The sequence below is a fragment of the Blennius ocellaris genome (assembly GCF_963422515.1).
Source record: "Blennius ocellaris genome assembly, chromosome: 20".
In the NCBI taxonomy this organism is placed as follows: domain Eukaryota; kingdom Metazoa; phylum Chordata; class Actinopteri; order Blenniiformes; family Blenniidae; genus Blennius; species Blennius ocellaris.
In genome coordinates, this window is record NC_137669.1 from 14,872,221 (window position 1) to 14,888,143 (window position 15,923).

The window sequence follows — 15,923 nt, forward strand, 5'->3', positions numbered from 1 at the left end:
CTTGTTCAGTGGAAAATCTCATTCAGTTGCTAGCTGATGGCTAACAAGGTCAAATGACTCTCCAGATGAGATGGACTGTGTCAGAAGACACACACGCACATACACACACCCCACCTGCCATTCAGTCTGTCGGTTCATCTATCTATCAGCTGCACACAGGAACACATCCTGAATTGAGTGGCAATAATAGAATACTGAGGGGGAAAGTGTTTACCGCTGATAGGAATATCATTACAGACTGTTGAAATCAGGAAATCACAGCAAAACCAGTTAGCCAGATCATGTAGCAATCGATAGAAACCTACACTTCTTCTTTTTTTTTTTGCTCTCTCTGTCGTTCTTTTTCTACCTCTCTCTCTCTCAGTCTTTTTCTCTGGTTGCTATAGTGATGTGAAATGGCTGCATTCTGCAGCATTGGATCGGAGTGCTGGATCGCATTTGCAGCCTTTGAGCTGCATTGTTTCACATGGCTTCAAAACACACGCACGTGCATATGCAAGCACATGCACAGAGCCCTGTAATTATGTTAACATGTGCTCAGAGAACACAGCAAGTTGAATGTCCCATTGTTTTTAGAAAACAGTACAGAGGAAACAGATACTGCTGCATATCTGCTTTTCTGTACTTCTCCACTTCACATGATATAATCACCATGTGGCCATGACTGGGGTGTTTTTCTATGCCTTTTTGTTGCAGTTATTGATTCATCCACTCACTGACTCAGAACAGAGTATCATGTGAAGCTGTACTTCTCAATTTACATCTCATGCCAACAGATTTTCTTTTTCTTTTTTTTTTTTTTTTGGCAGAGAAATTATCTGCTCTCCAATTGCTGGTCTAGATAGGAATTACAGAGAAAATTATCATTCAACATTTCTTTCAGGTCAGATTAACATTATACCTCACCAGCCTGGAGCTGTGATGTCTGATTGTGTCTGTCATTGTGAGGGCTACAAAAATGTCATCCTCACCATTGAAAGGCCAAGTTGTGGTCAAAACCACAATATCTCCAGAATTCCAATTTTCCCAACGAAATTAATTTCGCTTTCTGTTCCTTCTCTCCCTCTTCCTCCTCTGTTTCCCCTTCCTCTTTTCTCCCTCACTTCTGTCATTGCAGTGTGACAATGCGAAGGGGCTGCGGGCCTTCTTTGATGCCATATGCTATGGTCCCAAACACCTGATGATCTTCGGAGGTGTCTGCCCCTCTGTGACCTCCATCATTGCCGAGTCCTTGGAGGGCTGGAATCTGGTGCAGGTACAGTTGCGCTGTATTTGTTATTTTATGTGTGTGTGTGTGTGTGTGTGTGCGTGCGTGCGTGCGTGCGTGCGTGCGCATGTCTCAACAAGCAGTGCTCTATTTGTTTTAGTGCTTCCCTGAATATAATCATTTTCTGAATAAATTGGGTTTCTAAAATTCTTGTTCCTTGTTTTTGTGAGTGCCAATAGGTTTAAGGATTTCAATGCCTTCATGCCTCATTAACCTTGCCAGGGTGAATATTTTTATTACAACTAGAGACAGGGTGGAAATGGTTTAAAGGCATAGTAACAGGACCAAAAAATCTGATGTTAAAAATTGGAGCAGGATTTCTTTAAAAAAAATCAGACTGGAGTATATAAAGAGAAGTGTTATAAATTCTTGATTTCATCATTAGTGTGAGATAATAAAGTTGTTACTATTCAGGTCAGGTATGTTAATTACCCAACGTTCATATAATAAAACTTGCCATTCAATTACTCTCACGCCCTAAATTACATTTGCAGTCATTCAGTACGACATCATGATTGCTCTCTGTGGCTATCAAATGTAACATATTCTTGCAAACCTTTGACCCCTATGCACTATTGCTTACAGTTTTTTAGTTTTTTTTCTTCTTCTTTTTTTTTTACTATGTATTGTACCAAAATAGTGAGGAATTTCCCACTTTCATTAGTGCATTTCATTTCCTGCAAAACAAAGGCTATCAGACATACAGTTGATAAGAGAAAGGTGAAACCTGTGCTCTGAAGAGAGGGCCTAATTCGAGAGCCCGTTTTGAGCTGAATGTGACAATATCAACACTTGATCTGACTGTGAATCTGCTTTTTTTCATATTCCTATTTGCTTGCCGTCTTGTTTGGGTCGCTTTAGTAGAAAGAAGAGCAAGATGAGAGAATGAAAGAATGACAAATTTTGTGTTGCTGTTTTCACTTTCCGTCGGTAATGATCCCAAGTCTCTGAAGACGATTCAAGTCTTAGTTAAATTTAGATCCTCTTAAGTATTTGTCTTTTTGGTTTATGTGTGTGCAAGTGTGCATGTGTGTGTATGCATGCCAGTCTCTCTTTTTATTGGCTTGTTTGGCTGCGATACCTGTGTGAACTGCACTAGCAATCTTATGCTCTGCAGAACACTATGTTTGGTACGGTGTGTTCCCCAGAGCACGTCGCCGACTGGGCTCTTTTTCTTTCTCTCAATACCCAAACCAGCACCAAGAAATTCATGCCAGTCTGATCTCAAATTCACACTGGGACATTGCCTGAGTGCCACAGAGCAAGTGGCTTGAATGTTAAGGTGAATGGCAGCCATGATGCAGTCATCTAGTTCTTTAAACAGTAAGTTTTCTCTTTATGTTTGGGGCAGCGAGCATGCAGGTATAGAAACACTCAGTGCAGTATTAAGTCATAATATATGTTAAAACAGATGTCCACTGAAAAGTGATGATTTGGGATATCATTATTTATCAAAGTGGAATATACTTCAGTGTCAGAAGCATATGAGTCATCTTAAAGGCACATCTTGTCTGAGCTGGAAATCTGCAAAAATACACAGACTACACAGTTCAGTGTACATGTACAATACAGTTACAGACAGGCAACAGAGACAGCTTAGATTAGGGACCTGTGTGCTTTCCATGCTCATTTACATATGTCCAATTAACAGTCTGCACATGATATTGGGTTCTTGTGAAAGCATTTGTATTCAGAGTATGCTTAATTGATATTAGGGGAGACGCATAACTGTCTGCTTCCACAACCACTCTGGTGGGAGGTGGATTTTGCTTCAAGCTAGAGTAATGCTTTTGTTTGAAGGAGGGAAAGAGGGATTAAAAGGATGGCAGAATAGAAAGATGAGCCCCCTCCAGCCAAAGAAAATAAAAGTAGAGACAGGAGGACAGATGATTGCGAGTCTGGGATCCTGAACCCCACAACTTTTAGAGTGTCACATCAGTGGGAATCTGTTTTTTAAAGTTGCGAATTCTGTCACCCTGCATATTTATTACCCAGCCCTGGCAACCCACCAGCAAAACTTGAGTAGGTTTGGAAGGAAATAGAGAATTTTCCATGGCGATTTTATGGGCCAGGCTTAACAAGCTCATCATTTCCACATCAAAACAGGGAGCCTGGCAGATACTATCGACAGTGCAGATAGCTGAGAGAACAACCGCTCCTGGAAAAAGCTTAATCATACACCCATAAAAATAGCATTCAATCAGTGTTGATGCCTAATGAATTCAGCTTTGAAAGACTCAACAAAAATAAACTCCCACTGCATGCCTGTTCAGGACACATGTTTGAACGTACACGCACGCACGCACGCACGCACGCACGCACGCACGCACGCACGCACGCACGCACGCACGCACGCACGCACGCACGCACGCACGCACACACACACACACACACACACTTAAACAGCAGGTTTAGGACAAGGAGCATCACATGTGATATTTTGCATCAAAAGTGAGTTGCCAGTGGAATTTACATTGAGACAAACAAATATATAGGCATAAAGGGGAAGGACAAAAATAACCCATGAAGACTTATACTGTAGAAAGTCATCCTGTTTTCACAGCATGACATGTTATCTATCATGAAGATGAATAACTTATGTCCATGGACCTATTCACTAAAAGTAATTTATGTACTTTCTATATTGCTGTTTAATTATCACAGAATTGTCCCACACAGCCAAGAGCTCTGTCAGTAGAAACGTGTCACAAAGTTTAGCCAAAACCTCTGGCTGGAGCTGGTGGGATGTCAGATAATGAAGACAGCGCTGACCAATGCCAATAGATTTGATTTGAAAAAAAAAAAAAGAAAGAAAAAAAGACGCAATCAATTTTCATTGAATTGTACCCAGTGTTTTAAATATTTCATCAAAGATTATCTAAAGTGCAGCAACTGCAGTAAATAGGATCACAATGTAATATTAGTTTTTATCAGCAGACCAACTCACAGATCCCTTCTCTTTATTATGTCACTGTCTTGTGGCTCCAACATACCTAATTGAAATGAATGGGCTGTTATCAGAGTGTTGCGGGGCTTTACGATAAGCTATTTATTTGATTCTTGTGTTTTGGAGTAAAAGGCTGCTTTCACATTTGTTGTGCTGCATGATCACATTTTGGTACTGACTCATGTCTCGTAATGCTGTTAAAGTGGCTCATTTGTCAACCCTGTTTGCCTGAGCAGCTTTCTATGGCTCTGTACTTACACATTTTTGTAAGACAGTACTGTACATGTGTTGAAATGACTGCCCAAGCAAATTAAAATGGTGGATAAGAATGCTACCAGGGCCAGTGGATAGATGGCAAGGAGCGGATTGGGGGGATAACAGGAAAACAGATAGACAGGAGCAGACACTTTAACAGCACAAAATTGAAATTCAAAGAAGCGGGCGAAGATGCAGCTGTGTTTGTGATTTACCAGCCGCCACAAATGCCACTGATTGCTGTGGTTCTTCTTTGCTGTGAGACAATGAATGTTAAAGCCATCCTCTTGGCAGCCATCTTGGTGGGGTGAATAACCTTGTGTTCTTCTCACCACGACATTACATGACTCCAATAAAGCAACTGGCGAGCCTTTGAAATGATTGCTGGCACAGGTATCGTTTGCCAGTCAACACAGTCTTTAGAGCATTTTTCTTTTTTTTTTTTCTGAACTTCATAGATGTTCTTTTCCTCTCCGCATCATCGGTATCTATTTTCTCTAACCGGCTCACTGGTTGCCAGGAAATAGCCCAAGCCGGCCCCTTCTCGCTCACCAATTAGGCCTATCAGTGGTGGCACTGTTCATTTTCAGCCACGTCGAGTGTGTAATGATAAATTATGCTTCCAGATCATTTTGCCTCTTGCAATTTGGAAGAGAAGTTGAAGACTACAAGTCTTATTTCTACACAATTTGTATTTTGCAGAAATGTTACAGATTGTTGGCTTTATTATCATTATATATTCCTAATTGTTTTGCATGAATAAAGGTGAGAGGAAAATAGTTTAGTGATGCATATTCCAAGTCTATGTTAACAATATTAGGTACTTATTCCAAGATTGTCCCGGAGTATAAAGTTAAATAATTGTGAAGTACTTGTTTTAGTACTCCAAAGACAGCTTAACAGAAAACTCTTCAAACAACATGATATGCTGCACATCCTCACTGTTTACATTGTCAATGTCTTTTGAGAAGAAATTTTCTAAAATGCAAACACATAGTACTTTGCCACGCTGTTAATTGTTACATATATATTGTACTTTGAGGTGGAAATTCCAATTCCCACAGTTGCAAACTGATTTTGACTTGATCAACTGATCTTTTTTAGATAAACATTTACTATTTATACAATTTACAATTCACAATGAAACTGATCCAGCAAGCCACTTTTTTGAAGCTGGTTAAAGTCTCTGACACCTCAGCAGTTGACACATTTTATGTTAATTACCAACCTGGATTCAAACTGCAGGAGTAAAATGTGGGTCCTCACAATCACCACATCAATAAACCACAGGTAGTTCCCATAATTGCAGACAAATCTCCTCCTCCCCTCAGATCGTCCCACAGAAAGGCTTCCTGGTGGTTTTCTTTCTCTTGATACATGCATTTGTAATTGAGGGAATTAATTTTCGGGTCATTTTGAAATGGCTTTAGAAGTCAGAAGTAGATCCTTCTCAAGCCTGTTGCAATGAGAAGTCAGCATCTGCATCGGTATGTATGGCTTGGTGGGACATAAGAGCGAATCTTCATTAGTAAATTTGATGAAAACGACTGCACTTTGTTTGCATCTCAATGGACAAACCATGTGAAAATATCTGACATATTGATGTGTCACTGTTACCATGGTAATGCTGACATAAAATGCTTTTAAGAGATCGAAAAATGCTAGCTTTAACTTCCATTTTGTCTCTTTTTGATTGCATAAAGCTTGCAAAACTTTCGCAACAAACCTGACTCCTCTATCTTTTTGCTTGACACTGAAGTCAATATTTAGGAGGAGGAAAAGGTGCATGCGCCTTCCCAACGTATTATTGGTCAAGATCTGGACATAGAGCTAATATTTACTTCCATATGAAGCTCATTTTTCTTCAGTACTTGCAGTATTGATTGCCGATGCTTCATTAAACAAGGCAATTTAAGGGACACAGAAGTTGTGTCCTTGTTTTGGCATTTCTAGCATTCTCATTTTTCAAGCTTCAACCATCTCTTTAGGGTCTTCTTTTTTTCCCCCATTTTATTTCTCTCACTCTCCTTGAGTGCTACACTGAACGTTCAATAAAACATGTGGTGCCTAGCACTGCAGTATTCTGCCTCACTTACATCAAACCCTCGTGTGTGCCGTATCAATATTTCATCACTTCAAAAGTTTAGGCTAAAATCTCAAGGAAGCAAGGACTGGGGTAATGTGAGCATCACAACAGATCATCATATATCAACATGAGTCAAATCCAGCGTCACTTCGTCCACAATGTGTTCTTTTTTTTATGTAGAAATGTTATATACACCCTCTTTTTAAAGACTGGGGTGACCCCAGCAAAGTGTTGGTTTGAAATTAAGTCTGTCAACCATCTCTCTTTGCAAATGAATCTGTAAACACAGTAATACAGCAAAAGACAAGATGTTTTGGAAAGCTATTTAGGTTTGGTTTTCTAACTGTCTGAAAGCTTCTAAGCAACGCTTAGGGGAAGCTTCAAGTGTTTTTGTTTTTTTTTCACTTTGTCACAACCAGCCTAAGTCTGGATCAATGTTATTTCACAAAGTCAGTGGGAAAACCACTTAAGGACATGGCCCCTTTTAAACGTTGCTTACAATCAGTGTATCCAAATATCAAAACATAAGCTGAACTGCCTGCTTAAAGAGCTTTAAAAAGCTCAATTTTTTGGCTTGAGGGAGCACTCGACTTGGCCCCAGATTACATGAGTTTCTGCTCATGGAATGGATTTCAAGTATATCAAAATAATTATCATTAATGGACAGAAGCTCGTGGAAGTCATTCATGTGAAGGTGTTGTTTGAAAGAAGAGTTAGAAAACGCCTTAACGGCCCTTTTATTCAGTTGTAAATTATACTCCAGATTTACTGGACAGATTGTTGACGAAGTTCAACAAGGCGAATGTTGAAATTTAAAGCAAATGGAATTCTAAGACAAATGAGCCTGCAGCATAGATGTAAAAATAGGAAGACTGCCCCTGAATACGCCATGTTTTCTCAACAAATCTGCCACAGTTTTTCTTTCTTCGCCAAAGCCAAAAATAAGCAGCCAAAGAGATAAAAAAGTATTAATTATGTGCTTTACCGTACATTAATAAGACATTTTGGTCATGAAAGCTGCGTGCACTTGAAGAATACACCAGCATGTAGCATGAGGCTGATCATACACATGCTCTTGTACCTATTCACAGTGACAAGACGTGCAATTTGACAGGAAACACAGTCATTAGCTAATTAGCAACATTTGTTGAATGCAGCCCGCTAACTTGCTGCTACTGTTGGCTTCATGTATTGAATAAACACGCTTGTGTAGAGGCACTCAATAAGAACAAGAGCGTCGAAATAGACTCTTGCTGCTTTTTTTGTTCTTTCCAAGGATAGCGACAACAAATGGAAATTATTTCTTTTTAATGGCTGACAAGTCTCTGCAATGCCAAGGTCTCTGAGACATATTCAAGAGGAACACAAAATGAAGACATGCTGAAACCTATTCTTTTATACACGTACTATCATCCTCCCTGTCGTTATCTGAAAGCGGGTGACTGAAAACAAAAACATCCATGTCATATCTGCTGCACTAATGACGGTGGGGAACCTGCCAGACACTGCAAACATACACAAATATCAGCAGTCACCCCAAATTCCTATTCAGGTCAAACAGTTCATTGGACTTTGAAGAGCTGGCTATGGTTTACACAAATTTTTTTTTCTAAATTAACAAAAGAGGTTCAAACAAACACCTCATAATAAAGTCAGCTTGACTTGTGTGTAATCCATGGCCCAAAACTCAGACATCCATAAACAGTAGCTAAACAAAGAGTTGACATAAGTCCAGGGGAACACAAAGAAGTAAGTTGGAGGCACAATGCTCAGGAAAAAAACCCAAACCAAACTGAAGTAGAGTTGAGTGGAGTAGAGTGAAAAACATAGTGTAAAACAGACAAATATAATTTTAGGCTTGGCAGGGGGCTGTGCTGTGCTGCCTGACAGAGATCAGAGTTTTCCTGCACACATCAGCACGGGATGCTGGGGATACAATTAAACGAGATCTCAAGAGTGAAATAAAATTCCGATACTAATATAACAGCGTCTCAATGTACTGATAATATGTGGGAGGAAAATATGTTGTTGAATGCAAAGTAAGCCTTAAGCCGTATATGTTTGCACAGTTTACATCAGCTGTCTCCGATCTCTTTGTGACGGGAGTTAATAGTAATAATCAAAATAAGTAAATGTACAGTTTAACTCCGTTATTAATTTCATCTTCCTCCTATCTTCTGTATCCAACGTATGACTTTGAACTACACCAGAGGCGCCATTACTTCATGCTATATTGAGCTTTTCTTTTAAAGTTTATTTTCAAACATGATATGCTTTACTATTAATGAAAGATCAATTGTTGTCAGTTATTTGCATTTATGTTTGTCAGGTTAAAACCATTTGATGAATTATTGACAGGTTGACAAATAGCGGCCAGAAGGCGCTTTAAGATGCATTTTAATCAGAAGCTGTAAACCTTTTAGTTGGATCATGTAAGAGAGTTTTGGGGAATATGTTAATGCATTTGCAGCTCCTGTCCAATGAGTCAATATCGGTTTTCAGTGATGTCTAATCCACATTGCAGCCCAATGTAGCTAATAAGCTTTTACAACCCTCCAAAAACCTCAGTTACCCTGTTCACCTTCATCTCCTTTTGATCCTACCCCCCAAATATCAGGATAGTTCAGAATCACAAGAGCCGGTCCCCAATCGACCCAAGAATTTATGTCGGAAATGGCCTGCTGTGAGTCCAGCATTAGGAAGATCTTTTGAAGCTATATCAAAAACAAGGGCAGACTCACTGAGCAATTGTACATCAAAGAGGACCCGGCTCCATTACAAGCCATTAAAACCATAACGGCTGCTTGGAAAGATTGAAGCTTAGAGGATCGATAAAGGGCAGTTTAACTGTCTGACACAGCTCACTAATATCTGAAACATCAACCACCGTTCAGAGAGAGAGAGAGAGAGAGAGACAGTGGAAGAGGGAGAACAAAAAGAGGGAGAGAGTGGGGGGGAAAGACGAGGACAAACATAGCGAAGGAGGAAGGAAATGGAAAGAGAGAAAGACTCTTGAGACTGTTACAGAGTGTTTTCCTTCTTCCATTGCTCCGCATCTCTTCATTCTCTCACTCCACTCTGATGTACAGTGATGATATAACCTGATTAAACAGTAGATAACCCTGAGGATAATTCACACCCTACACACATGTACATACACTCAGCGACTCTCTTAATAAATGTATTAGTGCATCATGCTCTCAAAAGACCTTTTAATCACAGATTAAACGTGAGAAATGAAGCCTTCATGAGGAAAAAAAGAGTAAAAAAGTTTACTGTCAGGCCACACAATTAGTGGAGAGGCAGGTAGTCTAACTTCACAGTGATGATAGCCTTAGTTATATCTATGCATTTTTCTGTGTGGGTTCAAAGAAATTAGTGGTCCAATAAAGGGATTAAACGAGGTTTGTTCTACTAAAGCTTTACGAGTATAAAAACAATAGCAAGCATGGAATTGCATTTAGAGTAGGACTACAGCTCACATGCTGAGTATTGCATTTGACAGACACAAAAAACAACACAGACTGTCCATTTAGCACCTTTACTTTTATAATATATGAAATATTGGACGTGTTGCAAAATACTATGAGGCCATAATGCTATCTGATTAAAGCACAACATGCAATGTCACTTGCTATTCTTGTAGCTGATGGCACCTGTTTTAAGCACATTTAAAAACGTTCAGTCTTCATCAGATGTGCTGCTGTTATTGTAGAAAGAACTCAACTCTGCAAAATATTTTCCATGTTGTATCTCAAACTTTGACTTTCTAGCCGACCATAATGCTTTTTTTTTAATCTTTCCAAAAATGTGGATTTAATTATATAAAGGTCTGATATATTTGACAAATTTCCTCCATCAACATATTAAATTCCACAATTTTGTTGTGAAGGGCTCTCAGTGCACTGTCCAATCACTGCATGGTGACCAAAAGTAAATGAACATAGACGTGATGCAGCTTTCCACCGATCTTTCTCATGTGATGAATACAAATCCTTCATTTGAATACATGTGGTTGTCATGTGATGCCACTCTTGGTGTTATTTTTAGTGAATCATGAGCAAAACGTGCACAAAGTGAAAGAGCACTTGATTTGCGGAAGCATGCAATTTAGCTCGCTGTACACAGGATATCAGTAAATCAGTCCCACAGCCGGGATTGGCTCCAGCCTCTCCATGAGTTGGATCAGCTGGTATGGCAAATAGATGAATTTAATTTTACTCTCTGTTTGCTATAACATGAAGAGCATGAAATACAACTCATCTGTACAAATCATGGCTGTATTTACCTCATTATAATAACAACATGCTTTCTGCAGAACTAATTAAAGTGGTTTGTACAACAAACACACCGAGGCAGAAAGACTTGAGGACCTTCTCTGCCTCCTTGCTTGATTAAATACCCTTTTCCGTTTTGTCTCTCTTTTCTGTCTCTTTCCTCCCACACGATCCTCTTTCGCTTTATCGGGACATCAGGATGCAGAAGCGTTAAGCCTCCTTGAGATTGATACTGAGCTCAGTGCTATTTTTATTCCCTGTTGGTGCAGCCATTGAATACCTCTCTTCTCTCACCTGCGGCTACAAATGGAATCAAGTGTGATCAGTCACGATAAATAATGATGTCTGTCAAGCTACAGTCTATGTTAACTTAGTCTCTGAAGAGAAAATCACTTTAGATAAAAATATAAATATACTTAGCATTGGCCTTCTGACTTGTATGGGCCTGGTGAGTGTTAGAATCTTGCTTGTGTGCTCGATCTCTTGATAATATCATGATTGTAAAGTGTCCAGTGTCATTTCTGGATTAGGTGGGAATGAAAATATGCAATTTCATTTGTTGATTTCATTTTAAGCCATGGTGGATGTTTTCTGATGAATATGTGTGCCCCGGTTTTCTTTTTCCCTTATTCCCACACTACAGGTATGTTTGGATTTGGTGATGAACTCGATTTCCAAGATGCATCTCTTTTCAGTCAACATTAGGCCAACATGCGTCTCTTCTCTCGAAACACAAATCCCACTGCCAGTTGGTGTCCTCTTTGAACAGCTGTGCCACTCAGGCTTAGACTTGGGCAGACAAACAATTGTTCAGATGGATAAATGAACAAGCTCATACGTGCATAGATGCAGGGGCAGATATGCGACGTTCATGTTCGGTTAGCATGCAGACGGTCACAGGCTTTCGCATCCTGACACGTTTCCATAAACTTGTTCCCCTCTCCTCCCCCTCTTGTTCTTCCTCACCCTCTTTCTCCACCCCAATCTCTCCTGTAACAAAGGGGGTTTTCCTTTTCAAAGGGCCTCAGAAACCCTTGGGCACAAAAAGTGAGAATTGCTATAATTGGCGGAGACATGGTGGAGCGTTTGGCATGAGGAGGGCCCATATTCCAATTATGTTGGCAGAGATATGGGGGTTGTACTGTTTCAGAGTGTGGACAAACACGGCAAGAAGTGCTTTCATGAATAGTCATAACATGCTTTCTGCTGCATTATGATGCGTTTATACGGTCACATTTGTCAAAAGATTTATCTTTGTTTTGTTGCTGCAGTCTCACATTTACATGTTAATTGGGAGCATGGTGTGCATACTGAAAATGACAGAGCAGTTTCTTGGTGTAATATAAAGATAGGCACTTTCATATGGCACAATTTAAGTTTTTTTTTTCATTTTATTGTTTGTAACTGATAACGTTACATAGTTATTGTGAACTACACTCTATGTGCACTCCACTACACACGCCTTCAAGTTTGATTGTTTAAGACCAAGTATGCTTTTCAGAAAAATTGCAATATAAATATAGACCCTTTCAATTGTCACCCCATAAGGCTTCCCATTGTTTATAACTGATAATATACATTATATAGGTATAGTGGTGTCTTTCTTTATGACAAATCTAATGTAGGCTGCAATATCACCGTACCCATTAGATCTTGTATAAATATAACACATTTGCCAGTCTGGCTCATTTTCACACCCAGATTGTTTTTAATATTTGTAACAGTACAGCTGCTCAAAACACACCCTTATCGCGTGTGAGAATAAACATTTAGCAAAATGCTGCTTTTATCTGGTTGCTTCTGAGCTCTTATATACTGTAACTTAAGCCATTGTAGCTGATTTGTTTTTGAAGTGATTTTTTTTTTTTAAATAGAGGAGTTGAAGTGTTGTTTAGGTAGCTTTGCTTTTTTTTTAAATCTTGAATTACTTGGAAAATGTAATGTATATTTTCACATAACTAAATGCACTTAAGCCACCTTAAATTTGTTTTACTGTTACTGTAACTGACGGCATCCTGCAGTTTCACATTTTCTTTCTCTATGAATCAGTTTTATAATCAAATATTATAGTGTACAATATTGCAGTACACGTTTGCCACTATGGCTTATTTTTACATGCAGATTTTTTTTTACAACATATCAGCTGCTTAAAATCGTTACCCTGTGTGTATAAACATGTTGCTTCCCAGTTTTCATTCCTCGGTAGTATTCCTACTGTAGTACAACTCATTTACACCAGTCATGCAGTATATATTTCACACCAATAAATCTACTGAAGCCACTAATATCATAGATTGCAGCATTATGGGTTTTTTTGTTCAGAAGGTCGTCATGCACTTCAACTCTGAAATGTCAGCGCTGGTGAATATTTATGTTTTGCTGTAATATGAAGATAGAGCCCTTAAAATGATCCCTGTCAGGACTTTTTCTATTGTTTATAATTTATACGTAGTATGTGAATATTGCAGTGTCTTTTCCCATAACACAGCCTTTCAGATTGAGCAATGCAGTATAAAATATCACAGTACACATTAGTTCTAGTACTCTTAATATAGAGTAACGTGTATTTTAACACCCAGATTGTTTTACAATCTTTGCAACACAGCAGCTGCTGTAAACACATCCTAATCTTTTATAAAAGTAAACTAAACATTGCTTTAGACTTCCTAGCATGGTCTATGTCCATTTTTTTTCTTGGAAAATAAACAAAAAACTACCAACAACAACAACACAAAAATCAAAAAAACCTGGAGATCACGGAAACAGACACTGAAAGAAACCCACAGGGAAACATAGGATGAACCAACAACCAGAACACAATGAAAATGCCCAATATATAACAAAGTCAGCAGGTGAAGACAATCACAATCTCAGGCACAGGTGAAACACATCATGCAGGGATCAGCAATCATGCAAGGGGAAGCCAAAGAGCTTAAAATGAGAAACAACATTAGAATTTAAAATTTAGAACTCAAACGTTAATAACACTTTTTTACATATACACACATATATATATATATATATATATATAATTTGTTGACTGGTGAATACAGTATTCATGCCTTTCTGGACAGCTGCAAACATCCAGCAAGAGTTTTTCTGACTTGACAGACAGAAACTATATGAGTCACAGTGCTTTCGGTTATGCAAAGTGTGTTTATATAAATGTCCTCAGATGCAGGCCGCACGCCACAGCTCTCTTTAAAATTTTAATTCAAACCTTTTAGTGGTTTGCAAGGAGGAGGGCCTGAGAGAGAGAGAGAGAGAGAGAGAGAGAGAGAGAGAGAGAGAGAGAGAGAGAGAGAGAGAGAGAGCACCATTGCCTGCTCATTAGTATAGAAATGAATTTGTCCATTCTTGAGCTTCAGTCTCTTCACATACATGCACGTAAAACATGGTATGTATGCATATACATGTAAAAACTGTGACACAGGTGCAACAGTAGAGTCATAAATGTAAAAGAACTTGTAAATGTATGTCAGCTCATTCACATTTAGAATGCTCCGTAATAATATATATGTATGGCACACAAACACACACACACACACACACGATGAACACTGAGCTCTACAGGTTGGCAAATGAAATTTAAAAAAAAGAAAAAAAAAGTGGGGCACAATGTTCCTAAACACTGAATGAGGAGTGTGCATATGGTCGGACGTCTTTCAACATGTCTACACACACACACACACACACACACACACACACACACACACACACACACACACACACACACACACACACACACACACACACACACACACACACACACACACACACACACACACACACACATTTTGGTAGATGCATTCTCTACGTGTACCAACCTTTAAATTTATAAATACCCCTGCGGTATTAAAAGCAAATGTGTGTTTGATGTGAACACGCTGAATAGTTTTACAACCAAATGCATCAGAGCTATTTCTCATGCTGTCTTCTTGTAATATCTACTTTTCAGCTACTACTCTCTTGTTCATTTTATTATTATGACTGATAGAGCATTAATGCACTTTTCAATAGAAATAATTTAAAACAATTTATTATGACATGTGAACTGTAGAGGTGGACAGAGTGAAAAAGTACAAATTACTGTTTTCACAAGACACAGTAATAGTAACTTGCTATCCATATTTAAATTAACCTTTCTCTGAAAATCAAAACCAACAGAAAACAACAACAAAAAGAATGTTACTACACAATTGATTTGATGATTGTTAAAGCAGAAGAAAAAAAAAACAAATAGCATGGTATCAATTCTATGTAAGTATAAGTAATAAGTAAAAAAAAACAATTACCACTATGATCCTCCTTAATGACAGTAATGTCAGTATTTGCCAGAAGTTATTTCCCTCTGAATTGTCCTCCACATAACCAGTCTGATAGACAAGTTTTTAGGCCAAACAAAGTGGAAATGTATCATTATCATTATATTATTTCATGATTCATCATGACTGTTTAAGCAGTGATTAAGATTTCAAGTGACAGACATAAATATATTTCCATTGAATGGAATTTTAAATAATAAAGAAATAATCAAGAATTGTGAATTATCCTCGCCTTTTTTGTTCTCGTGTGAGCATTCAATTATTCTTTACTGAATATTTATATTAGTTTATTTCAGTCGAGCATTCCAACCTATCTCTTGCAGTTTAGAAGGTGTTGATGGTCTCATGTTCAAAGTCATCCTGTGGTGTTCTCCTTAACACCGGTGTTATATTTTTGCATAAACTGATTATATTAGTTTTAGTTGTATGAAGCCAGGCATGTAATGTGGGTGCCCTGGAATTTGACTACAGTTAAAATCCAGTAATTATTTATCGTCCCAAATGCTGGTAGAGGATCGAATTCCCATCGCACACATCAGCTTTTGGCCTTTCAAACCATTTCTTGTCTTGATTAATGAATCTCCTTGTTGAAAGAGGATCACTGCTGGCTCATCTGAGTGATGATACCCAGCATGCTCAGATCGAATGCAGGTATGTACTGTAAATCAATTCAATGCTACAAATTTCAGTCAATGGATGTGCTTCATTAAATAAAGCAGATGCTGCACTCTGTATTCTCAAGCCTCCCAGGGAAAGGTTGCAAAGG

At 38.6% G+C, this 15,923-nt stretch overlaps 1 protein-coding gene across 1 annotated transcript in view; it reads left to right on the forward strand.

Annotated features, from left to right (window-relative positions):
- Positions 1-15,923, forward strand: part of gabbr2 (gamma-aminobutyric acid (GABA) B receptor, 2) — a gene marked incomplete at both ends in the record, with an annotated part of 178,687 nt that overhangs the window by 50,194 nt on the left and 112,570 nt on the right. The window contains one exon of the mRNA XM_080516552.1: positions 1,118-1,255. Within this exon, the coding sequence (XP_080372678.1) occupies positions 1,118-1,255 (138 nt within the window). The remainder of the gene's footprint in view (positions 1-1,117; positions 1,256-15,923) is intronic.